This window comes from Vulpes vulpes, chromosome 12 (assembly GCF_048418805.1).
Source record: "Vulpes vulpes isolate BD-2025 chromosome 12, VulVul3, whole genome shotgun sequence".
NCBI classification, from domain to species: domain Eukaryota; kingdom Metazoa; phylum Chordata; class Mammalia; order Carnivora; family Canidae; genus Vulpes; species Vulpes vulpes.
In genome coordinates, this window is record NC_132791.1 from 101,939,022 (window position 1) to 101,966,519 (window position 27,498).

Here is a 27,498-nt window from a genome sequence, read left to right on the forward strand (position 1 = left end):
CCCAGGCCCCCCTCCTCCCCCAGTCCCCGGCCCCCCGCCCCGCTCCAGGAGCGGCCTCCCTGGGCGGTGAGGAGCCCCTGCCGGCAGGTGCCCGGGGCGAGGGCCAGCGGGGGTGCGGGTCCTGCGGGCGCCGGGAGCCTCCGCACACGCCCCGCCGCCCGCACAGCGCACGTGCCTGCGCAGGACTCCGGGCCCCCGCCCCCCCGCCCCCCCCCCCCCCGCTCCATCCCCGCCCCCCGGCTTTGTCCTCCGAGCGTCGGGGCGCCGAGGGGGGCACTCGGGGCGCCGCCCCCGCCCCAGCTGGCCGCCCCGCGCGGAGCCCCGCCCCCGCCCGCCCGGAGACAATCACCCTTTGAGCGCGGCCGCGGGGCCGGGAGCAGCCGGGCGGGGCGGGGCGGGGGGCGGGGGGCGGGGACCGCGCTTTAACCCTCGGGGCCCGGGGCCGCGGCGAGACCAACCCGGCCCCCCCCCCCCCCCCGCCGCCCTGCTTGGTAGCGCCCGGGGCCGTGCGGGTCCCGCCGGCTGCCGGCGCTCGGGGCGGGGGAGGGGAGGGGAGGGGAGGGGAGGGGAAGGGAGGGGAGGGGAGGGGAGGGGAAGGGAGGGGAGGGGAGCGGAGGGGAGCGGGGGGGAGGGGAGGGGAGCGGAGGGGAGGGGAGGGGAGGGGAGCGGAGGGGAGCGGAGGGGAGGGGAGCGGAGGGGGCGGGCCCGCACGGGGGGGGCGGGGCGGGGGCGGGGCGGGGCCGCTGTCACCGCCGCCCGCACCCGCGCCCGCACCCGCACCCGCGCCCGCTGCCGCCGCCGCCGCCCAGGGACCCGCGCCGCCGCCTGCTGGCTCCGGCCGCCGCCCCCGCCCCCGCGCCCCGCGCCCCCCGCGCCCCCCGGAGCCGGGCCGGGGCGGCTATGACGGGGCCCCCGGGAGCCCGGAGCCCGAGAGCGCCCGGGGCGGGAGGAGCGCGCGGCCCGGGGCAGCAGCCGAGGGGCTCGGGGCCCGGCGCGTAGGGGCCGCCGCCATGGACCGCGCCGGGGCCGCTCCGGACTCGCCGCCGCAGGTCAGTGCCCGCCCCCGCCCCCGCCCCCGCCCCCGCGCCCCTGCACCGCCGCCCCCGCCCCCGCCCCCGCCCCCGCGGTGCCCAGGCCGTGTCCCCCGGGGCGGGCCGGGCCGGGCCGGGGCCGGGGCGGGGGCGGCTGCGGAACACACCCCGCGGCCCTGCCCCGCGCCCGCCTGGGGACAGCTGGCCCCGCACCTGCCGGCCGCCCCGAGCCTCAGCAGGTGGTTCCGGGCGCGCGGGGAGCCTGGGGCAGCGCCCGCCCCTCGCCCCGCACCCCGCACCCCGCCCGCGCCCCGCGCCCCCCGCCCGCGCCCCCGCCCCCCACCCCGCCCCCCACCCCGCCGGGCGGGCGCAGGCGGCTGAACTCCCCGGGCTGCCCGCCGCGCGGCCGCACAGGGTCCCCGGGACCCCGGAGCACCAGGACCAGGGCCCGGGCCCGCGGCACCCGAGGCCTCAGGCCTCCCGAGCCCAGCCGACAACTTGAGAAAGGGAAGCGGGGGGCGGGGGGCGGCTGGGGCAGGGTCCAAGGACGGGGGAGCCGCGGGACCCCGGCCGGAGGAGGGAGGGGACGGCGGGCCGGGCGCCCGCCCCCGACACCCCTGCCCGCCGCGGCCACAGAGCCCCACGGCCTCCACCCGGCCAGGCCGGGGCCTGGGACTCCCGGGACGAGTCCCCGCAGGAGCCGCGGCGGAGGCTCCCCGGACCTCCAGCCCCGGCCCGAAGGGGCCTCCGCGGGCACCTGCCGGCCCTGCGCCGGGCGCTCCACCTGCGGGGCTGGTCCGGGAGGCTCCGCGGGAGCCAGTTGGGCGCCGGGGAGCAGCCTCGCCGAGGCTCGGATCGCTGGGAGGTCGGTGCTGCTGGGGCGGAGGGGGGGAAGCTCGGGCTTCCTGAGGTCCTGGGGCCGCGGGGGAGCGCAGCTCCACGGGGTGATGCTCCGGGGTTTTCTAGGGCCTGCATGTCCCCCACCTCTGCCAACAGGGGCTGTCTCCCCGGAGCTTGCCTGACTGGCGACCAGGGTTGGCCTGCCTGGCCCAAACCACACAGCCCACTTCCCTGGTGCGGAGCAAAGAGCCTCCCCCAGACCCTATAAGAGAGGGTCCCGTCTGCTGAGGCACCCCCAGCACCCCCAGAGGGTCTGGGGACCATGCCATCTGCCCTGTGCCTCTCAGTGGGATCGGGAAGGCCTGCCAGGGCTCACGGCTCGGCGAGGGGCTCGGAACTTGGGGCCCGCTCTGTACCTGACCCTGGGTATGGGGCAGCCGCTCTGTTCTCAGGCGTTTGGAAGCTCGAATGGACCCGACTGAGTGTGTGCAGGGAGGTCGCGCGTGGGCAGGCAGGGCAGGTGCACCTGAAGCCTGGAGCAGGCAAATCCCAGGATGGGACAGGACCAGGGTGTGCAGCAGCCACCCGCCTCCCCAAGAAGGCACCATGAGGGCAGAGGTACCCCCAGGTCTCTGGCCCGGAGCTCCCCACCGCAGCCCCCGAGCACTGGGGGGCAGGCCGGCCCTGCTGGCTCGGAGGTGCAGGGGGAGGCAGGCTAGAGCCCTGCAGGCATGAGAAGTGCAGGCAGCCAGCGAGTGGGAGTCGAGGGCTGGAGGACTGGGGTGCTGGCTGAGCCTGGCCCAGGGGAGGAAGGGGAGAGCTGCCTGAGGCCGCCGCCTGCTGACCCTAGAGGAGAAGCGAGGCAGAGCCCTCCGCCGGCAGGGGAGCCAGCCTGAGACAGCAGACAAAGAGGAGCTCGCCCACAGCCCACAGGACGACCGGGCGGGGGCCGCGGCACAGCTCCGGCTGGCCCAGCGGTGCTGTGGGGCCAGCGCAGGGCCCGCCCGAGCGCCCCGGGGTCGGCAGTCACCCACCAGGGCAGGGGCTCCTCAGGGAGGCTGCTTCCCTGGCTCTGAGCAATGTGGGGGACGGTTCAGAGGGAGGCCCAAAGGCCAAAGAGGGCTGGCTGGTGGGCCAGGGGTCTTGGGAGGACCTTCTTGCCCAACCCCAGTCCTGAGGGCCTCCCCCATCTCCTGGCCCCTGCCCCAGGGCCCTTGCTGGTCCTGGGATGCCGTGGGGTGGGGAAGGGTGTGCACTCTGGGGAGAAGGAACAGAGAACCCTCCTTGGAGACCCTGCCGAAGAGCCTCGGGGCCACAGGAGTGGTGCAGTGCACGGTGCCGGCGCTCAGCCAGGCCTGAGGGCCCAGCTCTGTTCCCTGCAGGACCAGCTGAGTGGACTTTGGGAAAAGCCGAGCCCTCTAGGCTCCAGTTTCCTAAAGACCTAAGCTCAAGAGGCCGCCCTTCACCTGGCTGTTCTAGGGGACGTGCTAGGCGAATGCTCATTTATGTCCTTATTTTCCCCATCGTCTTCCAGTATCTGGATGGCTCTAGAATTTGGAGTAGCCATTCTGTGCCGTCCCTGGAAGCCATCACGCTGGGGTGCTTACAGCCCCCCTGTCCCCCACGCCACCCCAGCTGGCCATGCCCCTGCTGCAAGGACATGCTCAGGCCTCCTTGGAGCAGCAGCAACAGCGGTGTTTCCACATCTAATCAGTGGTCAGTGTAGCGTTCCAGCTCCTCAGCCCATGCCGGCCTGAAGTGACAGAAGCAACTCACGCGAGCTCTAGCTCCGTGACCTCTTGTCATCCCCGCTGAAAGACGGCAAGGTACACGGACATCACTCAAAGTTCCTTTCACTTCCGCAGACGTTGACTGAGCACCTACTGTGTTCCAGGCTCTGGGCCAGTGTTGGGAACATAAGGCATCAAATAATCCCAAATCAGGAGTTTTTATTTAGCCTTTGGAAAGGGTTATGTGGGTTGCTTTTTTTTTTTTTTTTTTTTTTTTGCAGCTACAGCAAATTTACTTTTCTAATGAGGTTCAGCTCCAGCCAATATGAAAATGAGTCTGCGCTCACTGTGCACACCAGCTGACAGCAGGGCGGGCAGCCTCCCAGCCAAATGCCTGGCAGGGATTAGGGCTTCGCCACCAACAGGCCCAAAAGCAGAGGGTCTCTGCGGATCCCCAGGAGCTGGCTCGAGTTGGCGTAAAGCTTGCCACGGGGCTGTGTAGGTTCAGCAGGTACTAGGGCCACGGGCTGGGCTTCTGTCTCCTCGTTTGTGGGAACTATGAGCCGTTGCCATCCCTTTGTGGGGGAAGAAGGCTGGCGGGAGCAGAGACACAGTGGCGTGGCGCTGGGCACCTGCGGTGGAGGGTGGGAAGCAGCCCCGGCTTGGGGCCGCCCTCCGCGACTGGTGCGTGTGGCTGAGCCCCGTCACTTCTCCCCATGCAGCTTCCTTCCCTGCGAGGCAGCTGGGCGCTCTGGCCTCCGAGGCCGTGCGTCTCTGTAGGCTCAAGACCCTGGGCTGCCCGTTTGACCGTCGCCCAGAGCCCAGGAGATGTGGGGCGGGCTCCCCCCACCCCCACCCCGCGCTGGACGGTCTCTCTCCACGTTTCAGGAGCTCAGTCTGCACATGCAGTAGTGGCCATAGCGTCAGTGTCCCCGAACCACAGCAAGTCCTTCTAAAGCGCCGTTCTGGACTCCCTGCTGCTGGTTGAGCCTCAGGCTCGGAGCACGGACCCTGGAGCCTGCCTGGCTACACTCACACGCGGCTCTGCTTCTTGGTGGTTGTGTGGCCTTGGGACGGGACTTGACCTGGGCCTCGGGCTTCTTGTCTCTAGGATGGGGCTAATACCGGGAGGTATGAGGGGAGAATGAGTCCGTACAGTTCATGGTGAGGACCACGCGGAGCAAGTGCTTTGCCTACCGATTCCTGTTCCTCGATGTAACCTGAATGCTGAGCAGCTGTGCGCGGCCCGCTGCAGGGGCCGGGCCGGCGGTCATCAGCTCGGGCCCTTGCTCCCGTGCCTGGCTCCTCACCTGCGGAGGAACGGTGGCCGGAGAATAACCCCTGCACCACTCGGCTGCTGAGGGGGGGCAGCGAGACGAGGACTGTGTCCTCCTTTGCCCGTGACACGTCCCGACAAAGAGGGGCTCACGTTTCCAGAAGTGGATATGACTTAAATTCTCTTTTTATTGCAACCGAAAAGCATCCCAAAGCCCCCACCCCCATAAGTTTAAAATAAAAGGGGCGAATGCGGTCCCAGCTGCCTCCAGCATCTTGTTGGGCAGGGATGGAGCGGGCTTGAGGGGCTCTTGCCTGCCCCCCCCCCCCCGGTCCCCAGGGAAGGAGCCAGGAGACGGCTGCCCGAGCTCAGCGGCCTGAGGAGCCAGGAGGGAGGGGGCTTGGTAGATGAACGGAGACCCGGGACTAGGGTGACAGGGCCTCGCAGGACCTCGCCTTCCTCATCTAAGTAGGAGCGTGAGCCAGGTGACCTGTCGGGGAGCTGGGTCGGGGAGCAAGGGTTCGCCGCGTGTCGCCACGGCCTGTTGGGTGAACACCGAGGAGCCTGCCCACAGGGCTCTGCACGGTGCGTGGATTTGGTGATGCCGGGCTGCTCTGTCTTTTCAGAGATAAGGAAACCGATGTCCAGAGAGGTTCCAGGCTTACCTCGGGTCTCTCGGCACCGTCGGGCCTCGTCCTAGACCACAATGTACGTGTCGCCGCTCCCTCTCCTCCCTCCTGTCCACCCACCTGTCCCCGGGGAAGGACGACGAGCGCCCCAGGGCAGCAGAGCGGCCTCAGCCAGGCAGGGTAGAGGCTGACGGCCAAGGCCCAAGGCCCCCTCCTCACGGCTGGGACAAGGCTCCTGTCCCCTCCCCTGACAATGGGCCCAAAGGACCAAGATAAACTGTCTCTGGCCCAACCCCAGGGGGTGTTAGGGCACCAGGCCACGGGCAGCACACTGAAAACACATACGAGACTTCAGTTAAGTCAGTGGACCCCAACCTGCTCCACTGGAGCCTCTCGTGCGGTTGTCCTTTTCCATCCGTTTCTGAACCTTGGCCGAAGTGTTCCTAGCCTGAGCCGTCACCTGCTGGTCCTAACGTCCTCTGGCCCTCATGGCCGCCTCTCTGGGGCCCCACATCCAGCGGTCCCCAGGCATGGCCGGGTGACACAGCAGGCTGCCCTGTGCGAGCGTGCCTCAGTGCACGGCTCCTCTCGCTCACCCCTGGCCCCACGCCGACCCTCCGGGCAGGTGCAGTGGCAGCCCCCCTGGGACTAAGGCAGGGCCACGTCTGGCCCCGCAGATCACCGCCTTGCTGGGCGGGGGAGGGGGGGGGTGTGCTGTCAGGGTGCGTCACTGGCACAAGTGACCACAGCCCGGGACGACCAGCGCCATGGGCACCCTGGGGCACAGCTCGCGGCGTACAGCTTGCCAGCCCCACGGCTTCCAGGGCTCCAGGCACGATTCACTCCTGCGCGCGGCCGTCGGGCTCCGCAGCGTCACCTGGCAAACTGGGCAGACCGGGAACTGCTCCCGGGCAGCCGCTTTGCACCCCGCCCCCCTCTACCCCACGCAGCCGCCCTTGTGCCCCTGCGTCCGAGTCTGGCTGCTGTGGGCGTCCCGCGTGATGTGAGGCACGGCGGCTGTCCTCTTGGCATGGTGGCCCCAGCTCCCCCGGGTCGCGGCAGGGCCCAGGACCCTTGCCTCCCGGCTGGATGATGTCCCGCTGCAGGCGGGCGCTGCGCTCGGCGTGTCCAACCGCCGCGGGGAGGGCACCCCTGCCGATGGCCAGTTCTCAGCCTTGGGGGCGCGGGGCGAGCCTTGCAGAGGGTCGGCGGGACCCGGGCTCACGGTGGGGGCCGCATAGGGCAGGCCCGGCCGTCCCCCCACCCCACCCTTGCTCTGCTGGGGCTCCTGAATCTGTAGGAGGAACAAGGAAGGCAGTGCCGTCCCGAGGGAGCTGCTGCCGTCCGGGCACCTGTGCCAAGGGCGAGAGCAAGGGGAACCCCAGAGCATCCAGGGCTCAGCCCCGCCCGAGGCCCAGGCTCGGCCCCCCCCACGTGGCCCATCCGCCGCCTCCAGGCACCTGCTCCTCACCCTGCGGGGTGCCCGCTCTCTGGGGGCTCCGGCCTCGGCACAGCCTCAGCCTCGCGGGGAGGAACCTGCTGGAAGAGCTGCCCCAGGAGGAGGGCTGGGCTGCCTGTGCCTTTGTCCTGCAGGCACACAGATTCAGCTGGATCTTGAGACCAGGTGGTGGTGGCGGTGCTGGCGGTCACAGTTCCTGCTTTGCTTTGCCTATTGTCGTAGAACAGACTGTGCTCAGGCCCCACGCTGCATGGCTTCCGTGGGCCCCCTCACGGGATCCCAAAAAGAGCCCTAGCAAGAGTTACCGGATAAGGAAACTGAGTCACAGGGGTACAGGTGCAGCTGCTGCACCGTGCCTGGGCCTGGACCCTGTGGGAGCATCCCGGGGTAAGTACGGCCCGCTGCGCCCAGAGGAAGCCGCGGCCCAGGAGCTGGAGACCAGCGTGAACACCAGCAAGTGCCCCGATGGTTACAGGGCGGGACCTGCACGGTGTGGACGCTGCGCACTTGGGCCTGGGGGGAGCTGGGCCGGGGAAGGCGCCAGGGCAGGAAGGGCAGGCCACGGGTGCCGAGCTCAGGACGGACCCACCCGGTCGGTACCCTCACTCAGATCTGCAGAGACATCAGCACCAGGGGAAACTGAGGCAGAGCGGCCCGAATGGCACACGGGCAGGAAGGACCGTAGTTCGGAGACAGATCAGCATTGGCTGCCCGCACGCTCCCCAGCCTCACCCGCAGTCTGAGGGGCTCCGAGTGGCCCATTGTCGCCGTGACTCTCGGTCGTGGGGCCAGGCCCCCTGGTTAGCTGGCCCGCTTGGCTCCGGTCCCCAGGCCCTGGTCAGGTGCGCCGCCTGCACCTCTGCAAGGGTCGAGCGTGTGCCTGGTCAGTCCCCACGACCTGACCCAGCTCCGTGCTCTGGCCCCCCTGCAGCCGCTGCATGGCGCCCACCCAGTCCGTCCCCGGGCCTCCCCTGGAGCCGGGGGCCAGAGGCGATGGCTGTGCCCTCCCAGTGCCCAGATCCGCGGGTGCTAGGGGGTCAGCGCTCCGGGTTCGGGACTGAGCTGTGGCCTCAGGCTCAGCAGGAGCTGGCCGCCCGGCCAGGGAGGGTGGGACTCAGCTCCACCAACCACCGTCGGTCTAGCCACCGCACCTGCTTGTCTTGCCCTGCTGCCCTCGTGTCAGGACCCGCCGAGCCCCCCACTCCTGCTCCGCTCACCTCCAGTCAGGTGCGGTCTGTGGGGCCTGACCCTGGGCCGTGCCCCTGGAGGCGGCCCCTCCGCACGGCCTGGGCTGCCCCGCACGTCTCCAGCGGGCCCTGCGCCCGGCGGACCCGGAGAGGCTGAGGAGCATTTGGCTGGAACCACGGGAGGGGTCCGAGGCAGGCCTGGTGTGGCCCCGACCTGCGCGGGGGTGAGGCGCGCTGGAGGGTGCGCGGCCGGGAGGTCCGCAGTCGGGCGGCCAGGACGGTGCAGACTGGGAGGGCGCGGGCGGCCCCAGCTCCAGGCTGATGCTTGGCCCCGGGCGGACCTGCGACGGACAGGACGGCCAGCAGGTGCAGCTGGAGCCCCCAGGGACGTGTGGGTGGTGGAGGCGGGGACGGGGCGGGGGCGGGGGCGGGGCGTCCTGGGATCAAGGGGTGTGGTTGGGAGTCAAAGGGGCATGGCAGGTGTCGAGGGGCGTGGCGGGTCTCAAGGGGTGTGGCAGGTGTCCAGGGAGCGTGGTTGGGTCCAGGAGGAGTGTGGGAGTCAAGGGGTGTGCCCGGCGGTCAAGGGGAGGTGCAGGAAGGTCAAGGAGGGCGTGGCTGGGGCCAAGGAGGCGTGGCCTGTTTCGGGGGCGTGGCCAGGGCCGAGGGGGTGTGGCTGGCGTCAGGGAGGGGTGGCGGGCGGTCAAGGGGCATGGCAGGTGCCAGGGAGGCGTGGTCAGGGTCAAGGCGTTGTGGCGGGGTCACGAGGCAAGTCCGAGTCGTGGGGCGTGATTGGCGGTCAAGGGGGTGTGGACGGAGGTCAAGGGGGCAGGCTGGGCCGAGGGGGCGTGGCCGGGGTGAGGGGCGAGTCCAGGGTCAATGATGGGAGTCGGGTTCGAGGAGGCGTGGCCTGCTGAGGGGGCGTGGCCGGGACAGGGGGCGTGGCCGGGGTCCGTGAGGCGAGTATGGTTAGTCGGGTTCGAGGAGGCGTGGTCTGCCAGGGGCGTGGTCTGCCAGGGGGCGTGGCCGGGCGAGGGGCGTGTCCAGAGTCAATGGGGTGAGTGGGTTTCGAGGAGGCGTGGTCTGTCAGGGGCGTGGTCTGCCGAGGGGGCGTGGCCGGGGCGAGGGGCGTGTCCAGAGTCAATGGGGTGAGTGGGTTTCGAGGAGGCGTGGTCTGTCAGGGGCGTGGTCTGCCGAGGGGGCGTGGCCGGGGCGAGGGGCGTGGCCAGAGTCAATGGGGTGAGTGGGTTTCGAGGAGGCGTGGTCTGCCTAGTGGGCGTGGCCGGGCCCGGGGGCGTGGCCGGGCTTCGGGCCGAGGCAGAGAAGCGCGGCTGCAGGTGCAAGGAGGGGGAGACCCTGGCTCCGGCTTTGCTGCCAGGGCCCCGGGCGGCCCCGCGGGCGGCCTGCGAGGTTACCGGCAGCTCCTTCCGGATGCAGCGGGCCGGTCTCCTGGCTCCGGAGCTCGCCTGAGCGCCGCAGGGGGAGGCGCGGGCTCTGGCGACACCGCGGTGGGCGGCAGGCACACGGGGCCGGCGGGGGGGCGGGGGGCCGTGGGCGGCCGCAGGGCACGGAGCCTGGAACGCCGAGCTCAGCCAGCTGCGGTCAGCAGGACACACAAAGGTCTGAGTGTGCGCGGCCGGCGGGCGCAGGGGCCAGCAGTGGGCTGGAATCTGAGGAAGCACCGGCCCGGCCTGGCGGAGCCGAGACCCGAGCGGACCCGGTGGAGGCACGTGTCCCCCGCTGGGGACCCCGCCCGCCGGCCCAAGGACAGGGATGCGGCCGGGCGGGGCACCGAACCCGCGTTGTCGGGGGCAAGGGCACAATGGAAGATGCGGGCAGTGAAGGAGACACAGCGGTGCCGCCGGGGAGGGGAAGCTGAGGCTGCAGACGTCACAGGTTCGTGTCGGTGCCCCCCCCCCCCCCCCCCCGGGTCAGGCCCTGCCGCCTCCTCGGCGAAGTCCAGGGCAGGGACCTAGAGGGCAGGAAGGGTGGGCAGGCCCACCTCGGCCCTTCCAGGGCTGCAGGGTCGGTGCTCGGGGCAGCTGCTCCTGTCGACACCTGCGCCGCTTTTTGTACTGATTTGGCCTAATCACCCGGACAACCCTGGGCGGGAAGCACTGTTTTTATTCCCATCTCATAGATGGGAAAGGCAAGGCCCAGAGAGGTTATGTCGCTCACCTACATCACACGGCACAGGACGAGGGGCCCTGGTTTGTGCCCAGGGCTTCGGGGTCCAGGGCACAGGCTCTCTGCTGCTTCACTGTCCGAATGCCGCTCTCTGGGCAGGGGAGGGCAGAGGAGGGTGGAGGGTGCAGGGGAGGGCAGGGGGGCAGCGGAGGAGGGCAGAGCAGGGCAGGGCGTGCAGGGGAGGGCAGGGGGAGGACGGAAGGGAGGTGACAGCTGTGACTACGGCCAGACCCTGCCGTCACCATCAGGAGCCGAGGGTCAGGTGTTTGGGGCGCGTCTCTAAGGTCCCGTGACCCCCAAGTCCTGCTGTTCCTCCCCGGTGGGCAAGGCCCTGCTTGTCAGCAGCACACGTGGCAGAGGGCGGCGGGCTGGCCGAGGTGTCGGGTAGGACTCGGTGCTGTCGGCAGGTTGACCCTGAGTGTTCTTGGCTGTCTGGGTGGACAGAGCGGCCACACTCAAGGACCCGCGTGGTGGGAGAGCTGGGGCAGGCCCTGGGGGCCGGCAGATGGCAGCTGCGGGGAGGGCACCCCCAGGCAGGGCAGCCCCCTGACAGCAGCCCCCCCACAGCAGCCCCCAGACACCAAGGGGCAGGGGACTGCGGGCTGCAGGCCCTTTGCAGGTATGATTCCCCATCCCATAAAGTCCAGGCGGGCGGCTCAGTGCTCCCCCCTCCCCGTGCAGACGACCTCCCCCCCCCCCCCCCGCCAATCGTCTTGCATGCCCAGGCCCCCCATGGTCACCCCAGCACCCTCCGCCCCAAGCTCCGCATGGGGCGCCCCATGGGCCTGCAGGGCCGCTGCCCAGCTCCACACAACCCTCGGGAGCCCCCGTCCCTTACCTACCCGCCTCCCCGCCTCCCCGGCCGCCGCCACCTCCCTGCTGTCCCCACTGTCTGTGTGCCCGGCCCGGCCGAGGTGGGGCCACCCAGGAGGAGCACTGGGCAGCCCCAGAAGCAGCGGCATTTGGCCGATTCCCGCCTGCAGGCCCCAGGGCAAGTGGATGCCTCTGTCTGAAGCCACAGGGACAGGATTCCAGGGCCTTCCTGGGACCCGCGGGCCCGTCCCTGTCTGTAAACCCCGCGGTGAAGCAGCGCGGACTCGGCCTCGCCCTCGCAGCCCAGCCCAGCGCCCTCTTCTGCCGAGTCGTGAGCCCGCTGGAATCCAAAGGCTGTTGCAGAAAAACCCAAACCAAAGAGGCTACCTAAAACCCCGCATCAGTGAGTGCGTCTGCTGCGGCTGTTTGGAAGAACACCAAGCCCGGGTGCCCATGACACCAAGGCCGGGTACAGGTGACACCAAGGCCCGGCGGAGCGCAGCCTCCCTGGCCGCAGCCCTCGTTGGTGTGCGGCGCCCGTGCGGAGCCAGGTGGTGCACAGTGCGCTCGGCCGCCGTCCCCGGCAGTACCCGGGAGCCAGGCAGCAGGGTTGGGCCCCCAGGTGGGGGCTGACCTCCCGGGCGGGGGCCCTCCGTCAGCGCGGCACGCCAGAATCCAGGCACCGGGGCCCTTCCTGGGGCCCAGCCCACCCACCGGAGGGCAGGCCAGGGGCAGGCACCTGGGCTGCCAGGACGCAGGGACCTTTCCTGTGGCACGGAAAGCTCGTGGGTGTGGGGAGCACCCCGGGTCCCTGGCCGCGACCTGGGCGGGGGGGGGGGGGGGCTGTGCCCGTGGCCCCCTGAGACCTGGGGCCGATGTGCGATGCTTCTCACCGCTTCCCGCGGGGGTGACATGGGCCGGGTTTCCCTGCCCGCCCTCGGGCTGCTGAGGCAGCGGGCACCTGGCTGTTGGGGGGGGGGGCTGGCCACTGCACCCAGTGGCCCACAGGACCCCCCTCATGTCTTCTGAGGTCGTGGGGGCAACAGGAGGACGAAGGGGAGCGGGGCCTGAGCAGTGCGGCTCCGATGACCCTCGCCCCACATGTGTCCTGGGGGACAGCGGGGAGCAGGTGAGGCCTGTGTGCCCCCCCACGCCCCCCCGTACCCGCCCCAGAGCTGGTGGCTGCACGCAGAAGCTGGTTAGGGTGGAGGGCAAGGGTGGGCGAGGTGGGTGAGGTCAGGGTCCATCGGCGGGGGGCTGGCCCTGAGGCGTGGCTACACGGGCCCAGCTAACCCCGGATCCCACAAGGGGTCCTGCGGGGCCGGGACAAGGCCTATGCTCCCCTGCGGGATGAGTGCGGTCTGGGTACATGGGCCTGCATCCCTCCCACCGGCTTCCCTTAAAGTGTCCGCTGTTCCTGCATCCTGCTGCCGCGCCCCTAGGTCGCACCCCGGGTCGCCGGCTGCCCCTGGAGCTGGGCCTCCCTGCGCGAGGACGCCGTCCATGTGGCAGCTCAGATGGGGCCTATCCCTCCACTCACAGTGCAAGCTGGTCTGGCCCTGGTGGCCCCGGCACGTCCTCGCCCACCCGCTCGCTCGCCAACGGCCTCCTGCGCGAGCACAACGCTGGGCCTCCGCCCCTCCGGGCCCGCAGACCATGAGCCACAGGCTTGCTCAGCGTGGGCTGGCTCCCGCGTGTTCGCCCTGCGCTCGGCACCCGTCAAGGGCTGCGCTGGGAGTCCTGTGGGGAACAATGTGGGGCTTCTGTGAAAACTAGGGTGCCGGCTCCCAACAGACCTCTACCCTGAGTCAACAGAGAAAGCTCTCGAAATTAGGCGAAAACGGGTGGGAAAAGTAAAGATTCTTCAAGGATGCGGCACTGAAGGGCTGGCCAGGTGCCCTCGGGGGCCTGGACCATATCAGAGATCTGCGCCGGAGGCCGCGGGGGTATGGGGGGGCGCCGGGCTGTCCCCCCCGAGGAGAGCTGGGACCGAGCGCTCGGGCTGTGCGTCGGGGGAGCCGCCGTGTGCGCCGTGGTCGGGGGAGGCGTCCCTGTTGAGCTCTTTTTGTTTTTTTGAGATTTATTTATTTATTCATGAGACATAGAGAGAGAGGCAGAGACCCAGGTAGAGGGAGCAGCGGGCACCCTGCAGGGAGCCCAACGTGGGACTCAATCCTGGGCCCCCAGGGTCACGCCCTGGGCTGAGGACAGACGCTGGACCCCAGAGCCCCAGCGCGCCCCCACATGGAGCTCTCGGCTCCTTAAAAGGCACTTGTCAGGCTGATTCGTGTTGCACAGCGCCGTGTGCAGGATGCCGCCAGGTTCCCCGGGCGACCAGCCCCGCTGGGAACGTGGCTCCATCATCCTCCAGAGGCCCCTGGCCCGTGGGTTCTGCGCTTGTGTGCAGGGACCTCCATCGGCCGCACGTGCGCGGCGCCGAGTGGCTCCCAGACCCCGGGAGGCGCCCCCCTCCCCGGCCCCGGGGTGCCGGGAGGAGCGTGTGGCCTCGGAGGGAGCACGGCCCTGGAGCCCCCCAGGCGCCCGTCTGGCGCGCTGGCTCTGACCTGTTGGTGCAGGGGAATCAGCCGCATGTCGTGGACTCGGGCGCTGAGGAGGCCCCAGGCGAGCTCTGCAGCCTCGGAGAAGCCCCCGCGCCTTCGGACGACCCGTCCAGCTTGGCCCCGGCCGGGCGTCTCCTGGGCTGCCTGTCCCTGCCCCGGGCTCAGGCACCTACATCTGGACCCGGGGGCCCCTGGCTCCCACACAGCACCCGGGACTCCCCAGAACCCGGCGGGCCGCGCGGCCAACTGGCCCCTAAGTCCTGACTGAGCTCCGCGCAGACAGACGTGCGGCTGTGGTGTCCCGCCCCAGTGCCCACCTGACCCCCTGCACCATCACGGAGCCCTAAACATCGCCATGTCAGGCGGCCAAGGCGGTGCCATTGCAACGAGCCAGGGCCCCGACCCAGACTGCACGGTTCCAGGTGACGTTGGGGGCCGCAGAGGGTGGGCCCGGGCCCTGGTGAAGGCGACGCTATCCCCACCGGCAGGCTGTCGAGGCCACAGCCACCCGTCTCCGCAGCGCTCTGCGCCCTGGCCAGGTGACTGCCCGCTCATCCCCACGTCCCCGGCCACACTGCCGTCGTCTGTGTCCAGTGGACGGAGGCCTCCGAGCGCGCGGGAGGCTGGAGGGGCCTCCGGTGTGCACTGACCGTGGAGGCCGCCACAGACGCGAGTGACGAGGGCTAGGCGGGGAGGCCCAGGCCCCGCGACCCCAGCCGGCCTCCTCCCGGCCTTGCCTCCCCCACCCGGGCCGCCTTTGTGGGGTCCCCGTGCTCCAGCGGGGTGGCGGCCAGGTAGCGGGGGTGGGGGCCCCACAGCACAGGGCACAAGCCAAGGCTGTGCCCAAATGGGCACCCCTGCGGATGCGGGGCTGGGCGAGGCTCCGGGCTCCCCTGCCCCGGTCCCTCCCCACGCACCTGCCCCGCCGGCCGCAGGCTCCCTCAAGGCGGGGGGCTCTCCGTGCGCGCCCCGACTGCCTGCTGATTAGCTCCACAATTCTGCTCCGGTGCTTGTAATAGGCTCCATTAAAGTTATGGGGGTTTCAAGCCGTAATGGCTTCCACAGTAATTAATGCACAACTGGGTTTATTGCTAAGTTTATTTTTAGAGCTTTTCTCCCTCATCCTCCCTCCCTCCCCCTTCATAGCTGTTTTGGCCAAAAACACTAGGTGGGATCCGTTCGCGCAGGGCCCCCGCACCCTGGCCTGAATCCTCCTCTCCCAGAGCCTGCCTCCTGCTCCCGCCGCCAAGACGCTGCCGCGGCCCCACGGTGGAGGTGGCTTCTGTGCAGAAGGGGGGCTCCGGGGCAGCCCTGGGCCGGAGGCTGCGTGTAGACCTGTGCTCACCCTGCACCCGGGACAGGTTCCAGGCTCGGGGACCTGCTGAAAGCGGAGCACAAGGGCCAGGACTCACGTCTGGCTCTTCTGTGACCTGACCTTGGACAATCACTGGTGCCCGCTGGCCTCTGTGACCCCCTCGTGAAGTGCGGTTACGGCGGCACCTGTGGCTGCAGGTGTCACGAGCATCGAGTGGGACGTGCTGTCACTTGTGGACGCCACCAGGTGCTGCATAACAGCTGGTTCTTGCCGAGGCAGCCTGAGCAGACATGCAGGGAGGGTGACAGGTGCCAGAGGCGGGAGGCTGGGGACCAGAGGCTGCTCCACGTCCTCGAGCCTGGCACAGAGAACCACACGCGCCTCCTGGGCGGGGGCCTGGGCTCCGAGGCCTGCAGAGGCTGTGATGGGGGCACACCTCGGACCCCCGAATCCTTGTCCCTGTTCTGTGCATGTCATGTGCCGCCACCCGTGACGGGCAAGCCTGGTGGGCCTTCCACACCCCTGAGGAGGGCAGGCGGCCGGCAGGACGTACGTGCTGCCCCGGAAACCCCACACGGTACTGGGAGGCATACCTGTCCTTCCCTGAGGAGACAAAACTTGGAGAGACGAGGCCGTGGGGGCGGGACGGAGGTTCTCGGCTCCTGACCCCTGCCAGGGATGAGGAGCCCACGCTCTGCTGCCCACGGGCCTCTCCGAGGCCACCTGTGCACACAGCTGGGCCGGGCTGGCATGTGCCCCCCCAGCTGGGCTCCCAGTGTACCCGAGGCCCAGCACAGAAGGGAAGGAGGGCAAGCGACAGGGCGGCACGGATTCCACGGTGGCCGTGAGGGCGGTGCGCTGCTCACCTGGTCACTCAGGACAGCACGGCCGGCCGACGGCAGTGCCAGACCCTCCGCACAACCGACAGGACGTGCAGGCAGGCCCGCCCGGGCCCCCTGTTGTTACCGCGCGGGCCGCCGCCTGGGGACGCGCAGCCCCACAGGCACCCCTTCTCCGCCGATGCCGGAGCCAAGGGAAGAGCCGCGCTGCGTTTGGGCCCAGGGCTTGTCCCCAGTACCTCCCGGCGGCCGCACCGGGTACCGCGGCTAGGGGAAAGCGTCGCTCGAGCATGCACGGGTACACGTGCACACATCCGGTGGCCTCCGCGGGCCTTAACAAGCTTCTCCTGGAAGCCGAGCGCAGCGAGTACGCCCCCCCCCCCCCCGACCGCGGAGCACGGAGGCAGAGTGGCTGGAGCTCTCGAAGGGCACAGGGCTTGACGGTGGCGCTGGGGCTGAGCACGAGACGAATGGGTCCGCAGGCCGTGCCCTCGGCTTCTGGGCCCCGCTGAGCCATGGAAGCGGGCCGCGCCACGTCCCCACGCCCGAGGGCACCAGGCCCGGGTCACTCCTTAGGGAGGCGGTGGCGCAGGCTTCAGGGGACGACGGCGCCGAGCCCGGCCAGGCCCTGCTGGGCGCCAGCCCCGCCCCCAGGTCTCTGGCCATCCCGTCCTGCTCTCTCTTGCAGGTGTCCACTTCGCAGGGCTCCTGAGTGCGCCCTGGCACAGCCACCCCTTCCCGCTCTCCGGCCTGGCCAGACCCTGCAAACCTGCTTCCGCAATGGGTGGGTTGTGAGCGCTGGTAAGACCTGCTAGCCAACATTCGGCTTCTCTGCTCTCCTCGCGCCTGGCCCGCCCGGCCCATTCCTGTTCTTTTCTCCCCTGTGCTTGCCACTGTCTGCTGCTGTCGCCCCCGCGGCCACCCTTCTCCTGACCTTGCCGCCGCTCAGGTAACGAGGAGCTGTGGGCCCAGCCAGCCTTGGAGATGCCGAAGAGACGGGACATCCTTGCGATTGTCCTCATCGTGCTGCCCTGGACGCTGCTGGTCACCGTGTGGCACCAGAGCACCATCGCGCCTCTGCTCACCACGCACAAGGGTGAGCCCCTGACCGCGGGCCCCGTCCCCAGTCAGGCTCCACAGTAAGGACGGCAGCCAACACTGGTGGGGCTGCACTTCCGCTGACTAGGCAGCTGGGGGAGCCGGAGGATGGGCTGGGCCGCAGAGCCTACCTTCTGGGGGTCTCGGTCCCTCTGGAAGTCTGATGAATGCCACCTACACACGCATGCGCAGAGACACGCGCACAGACACGCATGCATACACACGTGCAAGACACATGAACACATACACGCATGCGCACAGACATGCACATGCACACACGTGCACAGACACGCATGCACAGAGACACACATGCACAGACGCATCCATAGACACACGCGTGCACAGAGACACACATGCACGGACACGTGCATCCATAGACACACATGCACAGACACATTGCAAGACGCGCATGCACACAGGCACACATGCACACACGTGCACAGATTCATGCAGAGAGACACACATGCACAGACATGTGCATTTACAGACACACACATGCAGAGAGACACACATGTGCAGAATGCACATCCACAAACGCATGCATGCACAGAGACACATGCACAGATACACGCATGCGCACATGCGTGCACACATGCACAGACACACATATGCACATAGACACACATGCACACACGCATCCATAGACACATGCATGCACAGACACACCCACAGGTCTGCATGCAGTCTCAGGATGTGTAAGGACTGGTTGCTCTCAGCTGTGGGTGGCGAAGGATGGATGGGCGGAGTTTCGGGCCTGTGTTTTAAACCACTCCAAGAGACCATACCGTTTGCCCCTTTTTTCCTGCTCAGGCCCCGATCTAGTCCTACCTTGTGAAATAGGCCTGGATAGAGGAAAAGTCCCACGAAGTACTCATGGATGAACAGGCTGGAACCAGCCTCTCCTGGCCTTGAGTGCAGAGCTTTCCCCTCCACCAGGGGCCTTTTCTGCTCCACCGGGCTCCCTGTTCCCTGGCCCCTTCCACGTGCCCCACATCTAGCCTGCCCCGCATTCCTTGGTCTCTCCCTGACGCTCTTCTTCCCTCCCGTGTACTCCGTGCCCTACAGACTTAATACTAAGGCAGCAAGTCTCCTACTGAAACGTGCAGCATCTTACATGGGGAGCAGGATAAAATACGAAAGCACCAGGCCCATCCCGGAGTCTGGGGCAGGGCCTGTAAATCAGAACCCCGAGTGATCTGGAATGCCGGCAGTAGCCGGAATCATAATCTGAAGCCAGGCTGCTCCACAGTCGTGCAGTGCTCCGCCCCAGCAGTTCCTGGAGCTTCCATGAGGAAGACTTTCCAGGCTGAGGATCACAGAATTCCCACTGCCCACTGCTGGGCACCTAGAGCCTCTCCTGACCTTGACCCTCCAGCATCTCTCTTTGGTGCTCTTCATTCTGGAATGGCAAACCTGCCACCACGTCATCCCAGAGGGCTCGCTACCATCTACACAGTGGCTTAGTGTCATGTGCATTCCGGTCTTGGCAGAGCTCTGGGGGCAGAGGTTCAGAATGCTTCGCTAAGCATGGACGCTGCTGCCTGAGGACAGGGAGCTGGCATCTGTCCCCTCAGACTGTGCCAAGGGGGCTGGATGAAAGCTGCAATGAACTAATTTCCGGGTGGCTGGGAGTCCTTTGTGACCCAGAGGTTACAGAAGCCCTGCAGCCAGCACAAGGGCTGAGTTCACATTGTGGCCAGGTCACAGTGCATAGAGAGCCAGGCCAGGGCCCAGCCCCGCCTGTTTGGGAGGATTTGAATGTTAGAAAGGTGGGGAGGATGGCTCTGAATCCTCCTTCCCAGGCCTCAGTTTCACTGACTGCAAGATAAATAAACCCTAAAAATACCTTGGTCAGAATCCCCATCACCCATCTCTCTTTCTTCAACTTCGTGCTGCTTTCCCAGTTTGACCCCAAACCCCTCCAAAAACATCACCTTTGCCCAAGAGGGGCTGAGCCAGTCTTCCTACGTGCGTGCACTCACACCCCAGGGGGCATGGTGTCCCCGGCCCGGGTGCTCCTTAGCCATCACTGTAGGTCTTCTTGTGCCATTGGCCTGTGTGACACTCTAAGAGCCCAGAGCCCAGAGCTGCTCTTCTGGGTTCACTGTACCTCCTCCCAGAGCCCGGGGACACGCCTCTGACGAGCATCTCATACAAGCACCGCATAGCACCCCATCCGCTAGGGACAGTGATGGGAAGGAGGGGAGGGGACACAAGGGCCGATCCTGAGCATCCCCCCTGGGACCAGGCTTCGATGCAATCGCAAGAATGCTTATCTCGCCCCTGCTCAGCTGCACGAAGCTGGGCACACGTAGTAGGGCTGGCACCCGTCCTCCCTGTACGCACGGAAGTGACAGCAGCCTGCCTAGCAGGCCTAGCGGCGTTCGGAGGCCTTTCTTACACTGACTCCTTGATCCCTGAGGTGCTGTAGGGGTAGCAGGTGCTGGTCTCCGCTGCTTATTGTGGCTGCTGACATCGAGGCACTGGGAGCTAAGTAACATGCTCAAGGGCAATAGTCAGGGACCGAGTGGACAGGGTCTGCGCCCAGGCATTGGGATCTCCAGGTATGTCCTGACTGTTCCCACCTCCTCCTGAGAGGCTGTAAGAGCAGGGGGGCCACACAGTGGTTCACACAGAAAGCCCTGACCCGGAGAGGAGGGGCTCATTAAAAACAACAGTACCAGTGGCCCTGACTTCTCCTCTTGACAGAACTTGCTTCGCTAATGAGGAAAATGTCCAGGATCTAAGAAAAAGCTTGGTCAATAGAGCTGCCCCAGCCGCACAGGTTGCCTTCCGGAAGGAATAGGCCCCTCAGCCTGTGAGTGTTGCAGCAGAGGCCGGGCTCTGCGAGGTTTCGCCCACTGCCCCTCGCGGTGTCCTTGGGGGCGATGTGGAGACACTAGCTGGACCCTGCACCCTAGGTCAGCGGTTCGCCAGCCCTCGGGGGGCTGAGCAAGTGCCCCACAAGTACAGGGCGGGAGCGGACATCAAAGCCGCAGAACTGCTGAAACACCGCTCCTTTAGTGTGGGCTAGGATTTAAGAACAGCTAACAGCACAAACGATCACGGATTCAGGATTCCAAATTGTCCTGCCAGCCTCCGGCAGGGTCCTGGAAGCGGATGTGGTGGTGGAGTATGAAATGCTGCACCGCGACTCCTAAGACCAGGAGGCGGGGACCGTCTTGAGTAGGAACTTGCGGGGAATGGGGTTGAGCCGGCCTCGGCCTCGGTGGGGCCCAGCGCGCCGAGGCCAGGGAAGCGTCTACACCACCGCGGGCAGTGCCACCGGGCCATGCAGGCCCCTCGGGCGGCCGGCTCTGGCCAGGAGGGCCCTGGGGTGGGAAGCGGCAGGGCACTTGGCCATGTGGAGCCCAGCACTCGAGGAGGGGGAAGCCCGCCCTGGCACGTGGCCCGCCGCACCCCAAGCGCTCGGAGCCGGCGGAGAGGGTGGGAGGCGATTCCTGTGTCATTCGGGACTCGGACCCGGAGATGCCCACAGCATTCCAGGGACAGGCCTTCTCCCTTAGCTCTAGATAGTTCCAGAGAGTTCTAGAAGCCAGAGCCCGCGGGGTTCCGAGGATGGTCCTGGGGGAGGGAGGAGCGCAGGCCAGGATCCTGTTGAGGGGGGTGGGGGCGGGGCCGGGGGCGGGGCTTGGGGCGGGGGGGGGCCGGTTTGAATGAGGCAGAGCCAGGGGTGTGGATGTGGGCGGGGCCGGGGCAGGGCGGGTTGCAGATGGGGCGGGGGTGTGGAGGGTGTCAGGCCCAGGGTGTGGGCGGGGGCGGGGCCGGGGCAGGTTGTGGATGGGTTGGGGCCTGGGCCAGGGGCAAGGCCGGTTGTGAATGCGGCGGGGCCAGGACGGGGTGTGGACATGGGCGGAAGGGGTGTGGACGGGGGCGGGGCCGGGGTGTGGACGGGGTGTGGACGGGGCGGGGCCGGGGTGTGGACGGGGTGTAGGTGGGGCGGAGCCGGGGTGTGGATGGGGCGGGGACGGGGTGTGGGCGGGGCGGGGCCGGGGTGTGGATGGGGCGGGCCGGGGTGTGGGCGGGGCGGGGCCGGGGTGTGGATGGGGCGGGCCGGGGTGTGGACGGGGCGGGCCCGGGGTGTGAACGGGGGCGGGGTGTGGATGGGGCGGGGCCGGGGTGTGGATGGGGCGGGCCGGGGTGTGGACGGGGCGGGCCCGGGGCGTGGACGGGCGGGGCCGGGTGTGGACGGAGGCGGGGGGGGCGGGGCGGGGCGGCCTCCCGCTTGGCCCGGCCCCACTCGGCGTGTCCCCCGCCCCGCAGATGACGGCAGGGACCCCCGGCGCGAGGCGGCCCCGGGCGGCGACCCCCGGGAGTACTGCATGTCGGACCGCGACATCGTGGAGGTGGTGCGCACGGAGTACGTGTACACGCGGCCGCCGCCGTGGTCCGACACGCTGCCCACCATCCACGTGGTGACGCCCACCTACAGCCGCCCGGTGCAGAAGGCCGAGCTCACGCGCATGGCCAACACGCTGCTGCACGTGCCCAACCTGCACTGGCTGGTGGTGGAGGACGCGCCGCGCCGGACCCCGCTCACCGCGCGCCTGCTGCGCGACACGGGCCTCAACTACACGCACCTGCACGTGGAGACGCCCCGCAACTACAAGCTGCGCGGCGACGCCCGCGACCCGCGCATCCCGCGGGGCACGATGCAGCGCAACCTGGCCCTGCGCTGGCTGCGCGAGACCTTCCCGCGCAACTCGAGCCAGCCCGGCGTCGTGTACTTCGCCGACGACGACAACACCTACAGCCTGGAGCTCTTCGAGGAGGTGGGCGCGGGTGTGCCGGGTGTGCCTGGGGGCCGGGGCGGGCGCCGCGTGGGACGGGGCCAGCCGGGGCGGTGGAGATTGCAGGCCACCGGGGGAGGGACGGGAAAAGCCCGCAGGCCTCAGGGCTCGCCCCCCGCGGTGCAGCCCTCAGACCGCAGCGGTGGCCTCGCAGCTCCTGTCCCAGCGCGGCCGCCAGTGGGTCCCACGACGTGGACCCGGCTGCCCTTGGGGCTTGGGGGTCATGGGAGCCCGGGGAGGGAGGGGTCCCCCCAGACTCCACACTAGGAGGCTAGGCCTTGCAGCAGGGCGGGAAGCTGAGGTCAGGTGGAGGAGCCTTTCCCTGGGCGAGGCAGGCTGCGGCTGTCCCCGCGGGGAGAGCGTCTGCAGCCCCTGCGGTGGCTCCGGGTCAGCTCAGTCCCCTCCTCCGGGGCCGGGCACCTCTCCCCATCAGCAGCCCCACGTGTCCTGACTCCGGGTCCCCTCCCGCAGATGCGCAGCACCAGGAGGGTGTCTGTGTGGCCCGTGGCCTTCGTTGGTGGCCTTCGCTACGAGGCGCCGCGGGTCAACGGCGCCGGGAAGGTGGTCGGCTGGAAGACGGTGTTCGACCCGCACCGACCCTTCGCCATCGACATGGCTGGGTTTGCCGTCAACCTGCGGCTCATCCTGCAGCGCAGCCAGGCCTACTTCAAGCTGCGCGGCGTCAAAGGCGGCTACCAGGAAAGCAGCCTCCTCCGAGAACTTGTCACCCTCAATGACCTGGAGCCCAAGGCAGCCAACTGCACCAAGGTAAACCCTCCGCAGCACCAGGCATGTTCCCCCCAGCCCCCCGCCGCCCTGCAGAGCACAGCAGAGGGAGCAGAGCGCAGCACAGCCCCGCGAGGGGCTGGCCTGGAGTCGAGCCCACGCAGGCAGGTTGTCTCCTCAGCCATCACCCAGGCGTCAAGCAGGGAAACGAGGGTGGCGATCACTGGGGGGCCTAAGGGTGCATTCCCTCCCAGACCTGGAAACACCTGGGCTCTGGGACCACCGTGCAGACACGCGTGTGCACATACGTCCGTGCACGTGCCTGCCTGGTGCATGCACACACGTATCACACACACACACACGCCGACGTGCATACCACGTCCAGCTCGGACTTCTTCAGCGACAGCCTGGACTGTCGCTTCGCTGAGCCTCCTGTAGAAGTTTCTCCCTCTCTAGGGGAACCTATCAAGAAACGGGGGGAAACGAGAAGTGAGAGGAGATCGTGGGGCTGACTCATGTATTTTCTGTAGCTACACACTTTTTGTTTCCAGCAGATATTTGGGATGCATCGCGTGTACAAACGGCAGGTGGGGGGGCAGTCGGTAGAAATAAAGAACAGTGGAGAAAATCTCTATGATCAAGGGCAGAACAGGAAGAGAAGTGCTTGCAGAGGAGGAGGAGGGATCGGGGTGGCAGGCCGGGGTCAGGGCCTGCCCCAGGTTGTTCCCTGTCTCTGCACACACAGATCCTGGTCTGGCACACACGGACGGAGAAGCCGGTGCTGGTGAATGAGGGAAAGAAAGGCTTCACCGACCCCACTGTGGAGATCTGAGCCCCAGGACACGGGTACGGCATGTCCACAGGCAAACCACCCTCTCGTGTTAACTGAGGTGGGGGGGGAACAGGGACAGGGAAAGGGGGCAAGCATGAACGGGGCATAGCCCAAGTCCCCTTCCCACTGCCCCCGGAGCACACCTTCCCGTACATAGCTGCGGCCCTCTGCCACCAGTGCTTCTGGCGGCCTCTGAATGGGGCCTCGTGACGACCCTATCGCTATGGTCACCTGGGTGGTGACTCTGGTCCCAGGCGAGGCAGGCTGTGGAGACTTTCTCCCAGGCTCTGCCCTCCCTGCGGGTCCTGGCTGCTGCCACAGGGGCCCGGCACTCGCTGCAGGGGAAGGGGGCTCATGGTGGGGACGGCCCCAGAGCCCAGCACAGTGGCCAGCGGGGGACGGCTCGCCTCCGACCTCGCGCTCTGGGCCTCCGCTGCTTGATCCGCCAGGTGCGTTGCTGCGATCTTGAGCACCCATCCAGTCTTCCCTGCAGAAGTGTTGCTCTTTGTATTTGGTTCCTCAAGACGTCCACCGACGCGGGCCGCGGTTCGTCTCTCTCCGTTCGAGCGCTAGAGGAACGGCGCCCAGAGAAGCCGGTGGCGGGGCCGGAGCCCGATGGTCCCCATCACGAGTTGTCCGCGGGCTTCGCTAGGATCTCCCCGCGGGGGTGGGGGCAGGCTCAGATGGCGGGGCGCACGCCATCCCTGAGTCACGTTCTGGCTTCGGGATCACATCTGCCCTGCCCACCCGCAGGGCCCGCAGGGTGTCCGTGGCCTGTTCCGCGGCCTGTTCAGGCCCCAAGCCGAGGTCCAGCTTGAGCGGTGCCACTGCAGCCGTCCCCGCCCTCACCTGGTCACTGGGAGGCCCTGCCCGCCTCCCAAGCAGGGGCCCTGGGACCCCGGGGTGCACTCTGCACGGGGCCCACCGTGGGCCGGGTGGCCGCCGCCGCTGCCCCCACCACGTCCCTCCTCTCCCCGCACAGGAGCCTCCTCCTCGCACGTTCCTGGCCGTCTATCGTCTCCTGTGGCTGATGGTCCCTCCGAGGCAACCTCCTGAGGAAGCACCATCACTCTCCTCCTCCGGGGGCTGCAGAGTGCACCCAGCCTGCTCCAGGACACGGGACGGAGGAGCTAAAGCACAGACCCCAGACCTGTTGTTCTCTTCCCTGCGGTTGACCGGCCCCACCACTAGCCCAGCGGGCCAGCCCCAGCCCGAGCTCCCTGTGCGACAGGGCCTGTGGGCAGGCACGGGGGCCCCGGCCCTGGGGTGAGGCCAGGCTGGACAGGTGAGAAGCCCCTGGCTGTCCGGGGCAGTGTGGCCTTCCCCGCCCGCTCCTGGGGCCCAGCATGATGCCCAGGCCACCTGCCGGGGAGCACTGGGAACACCCGGGCGGAGCTGCCCCCAAGGAGCCAGGCCCCTCTGGCTTCCCCCTGGCTCCTGCCTCCGGAGGAGAAGGCTGTCTTGACCCCCACGGGCGACCGTCCTGCTGCAGGGCCCCCGCACCTCCCGCCGCGCTGGGGGTGACGTCCCTGCGGTGGCCCCGCCCCTCGCACCTCCTCCCAGCCGCACAGGGTGGGGGGCCCTGGAGCCAGCGCGGGGCCCGATCTGGACCGAGACCGTCTCGCCCGTGGACACTCGGCCTCCCCTCGCCCAGGCCCGGCAGGCAGGAGCCCTCTGTGTGGAGGCCTAGAGGCCTGGGGGTGCTGAGTGAGCCGGGGCCGCTCCGTGCTTCCTCCTGCCCCTGCTGGGGTGCTGGGGAGCTGGCTGTGGCTTCAGGGGATCCGTGCAAACGGGCGAGGGCACTTGGACCCTGAGGGGACGCTGCTGTGCAAATCATGCCCTCTTATGGCTCCCTTGTCCCCGAGGCGAGGCGGGGCTGGAGGACCACGCGGCCTGCGCCCCCCGCCCCCAGGAACAGTGTGTGCTGCTCCCCGGACCGCGGCCCTCTGCTGAAAGCTGGAAGCACAATTTTCCACAATTTTCCTTTCCAAGTCGAGAAAAAGGAACAGCCTGAGCCAACCCAAGAGGTGTTTATTTTTTAACGCTAACAGCCCCCACTCCGTGCACACCCCGAGACCGGTGCCCCCGCCCACAGCCCCTCCCGGGGGGCATCCCCAGCCCACCAGTCAGAAGGGGCACCGGCTGCAGAGTGGGAAGTGGATTCGGGGCCCAGCAGCGTCCGCGATTGCCCCGCCGGGCCCCCCAGGGCAGGACGTTGCCAGCAGGTCCCCAGGCCGCTCAGAGCCAGGGTGGCGGGCGGGAGGACGGGGGTGCACGACCCACGATGAATCCGCCCAGGCACAGCACTGCCTCACTCACCGACACCGCCCTGAGCGCTCAGGGCAGCCTGGCTGGTCGTAGGCCACCTTCTTAGCCAAAAACCCAGGGCTCGTTTTTCAGGAAATTGATAATGAACAACAAAAGGGGATATTCTGTTTTTTGTTTTTTGGGGTTTTTTTTTTTTTTTGGCGGATCCTATTTCCGTTCTTTTCACCTAATAGCCTCTCGTAGCTGCATGTGTATTTATTTATAATTATAACCCTGGTGGACTGCAGCTTTCATCTTTGTCAGGAACGAGTTTGTTCCAAATCAGAGCTGGGTCGCGACCACAGTGCTTGGCAAACCTGGTCTGTCCCTGCTCCACACCACAGAGGAGCGGGGCCGGGGGCTCGGAGCCCCGAGAACAGAGCCTGGGGAGACGGCGGGGCCCATGCAGCTGCACCATCTGGTCTGTTTTAATTTAACTGTATTTAATTTGTTTCCAAAATTAAAAGTCAAACATGGTTTTTAACAGCCCTAACCCTCCGCAGCCCAGCCTTTATTCTCGCAGCCTGCCTTCACCTCCCCCGGCACCTGTCTGGCAGGCGCTACCCTCGGAATCCGCACCGAGCGGTCAGGGTGCACAGCACCGTCTTCCTGGAGCTTCCCTCCCTGGGAAACGAGCCGAACCCCCATATTCCAGGTGTGGTCCGGGCCGGGAGAAGCAGGCGGCCAGGTGGGGGGTGAGCGCAGCTCGGGGGCTACCACTCCTGCACACGGGGTCAGAGCCCCCAACAGCATCAGGACCAGCAGGAAGGCCGACGCACCTGCCACCAATGGGGGGATGCTGCAGGGGGGGCCAGGCCGGAGCTTTGGCTTCTCCCCAGGGGAGAGGGAACTGGAGCCGCGGGAGGGCCTGCAGCTGAGGGCCACCAGGATGTACGCGGCCATGGAGGCACCAGTGCCCCCCTGCGCCAACCGCCAACAGAAGCCAGGCAAGGCCAGGGAGGCTCCAGCCACCATCCAGGCAGCAGGTGACGGGGAGTCGGAAGAGCAGACCCCGGGGCCGAGACAACCACTCGGGCGAGGCCCAGCCAGGAGACCCTCCCCCCTCCACCGGGGAGACGGACTACGCAGCCGGACAGCCAGCGGCCCAAACGACCGAGAGCTAGCAGCGCGCTGGGGCGGGTGCCACGGGCTTTGGTGCCAAGGAGAGGAGGTGCGCGGGCGGTGAGGGGCTCGGATGCCGGACGCAGACAAGCACCAAGCATGGGACCGTCCTTGTCCAGGGCTGCCCAGCGAGTGTGGACAGAGGAAGAACAGGCTGGAGGAGCAGGGCCTGGAGCAGGGCGGTGAGGCCACCCGCTGGGAACCCCACAAACAGGACGTGGGGAAGGCAAGCTCCGCCCAGGGCCTGGCCCAGAAGCCGCGGGCCGATGGCACAGGACGGTGAAGAGCAGTCAGCGCAACGGGACCCTGCGCAGCCCCAGACGGGCGCCCCAAGGCTTCTCCGCGCTGCACAAGATCAGGGGGTCCACGGGAGCGTCTCCCCTGCTGCCCCGGCCAGCGGAGGCCAACGGAGGCCAGTGGAGGCCAGCATCCACACAAGCTCGCTCGGCGGGAGGAGGCGCAGCGACGCCGGCTCCCCATGCTGGCCATGTCTGGGAAGCCCCGGTCCCATTCCAGGCCAACTCAGGGCGGCAGAGGAGCTTGGAGGGGCTCATACCTGGCTCCGCAGCACCCCCGTGAAGCCCTGTGGGCCCCATGCTCCCCGCCGTGGCTGCACCACTAGGGCTGCAGGGAGCCTCGCGGCCACTGTTCCCCACGCAGCCTGGGGGCCCCTAGTGAAGACAGGGTCCTGAGGTGCCCCCACCTAACCCTGTGCACAGAGGACGATGTGGGCCAGCC

At 68.2% G+C, this 27,498-nt stretch overlaps 1 protein-coding gene across 14 annotated transcripts; it reads left to right on the top strand.

The window, feature by feature from the left end:
- The first annotated feature begins 907 nt into the window (after positions 1–907).
- B3GAT1 (beta-1,3-glucuronyltransferase 1) lies at positions 908–26,131 on the top strand. 14 transcript variants are annotated; one of them, XM_072729275.1, is made up of 9 exons: positions 3,998–4,112; positions 4,490–4,732; positions 5,504–5,585; positions 16,553–16,648; positions 16,814–16,960; positions 21,247–21,755; positions 22,245–22,541; positions 23,245–23,345; positions 23,781–26,131. In XM_072729275.1, exons 4-8 carry the CDS (start codon positions 16,645–16,647, stop codon positions 23,329–23,331), a joined length of 1,044 nt encoding a protein of 347 aa, XP_072585376.1. In that variant the 5' UTR covers positions 3,998–4,112; positions 4,490–4,732; positions 5,504–5,585; positions 16,553–16,644; the 3' UTR covers positions 23,332–23,345; positions 23,781–26,131. The 14 variants fall into 14 exon arrangements, 12 of the variants coding, with proteins under 12 accessions (XP_072585383.1, XP_072585380.1, XP_072585381.1 ...); XR_011995743.1 differs by lacking the exons at positions 3,998–4,112; positions 4,490–4,732; positions 5,504–5,585 and adding an exon at positions 917–1,049 and having other exon boundaries at positions 23,781–23,877; positions 24,314–26,131; XM_072729272.1 differs by lacking the exons at positions 3,998–4,112; positions 4,490–4,732 and adding an exon at positions 944–1,049 and having other exon boundaries at positions 16,553–16,665.
- The last annotated feature ends 1,367 nt before the right edge of the window (positions 26,132–27,498 follow it).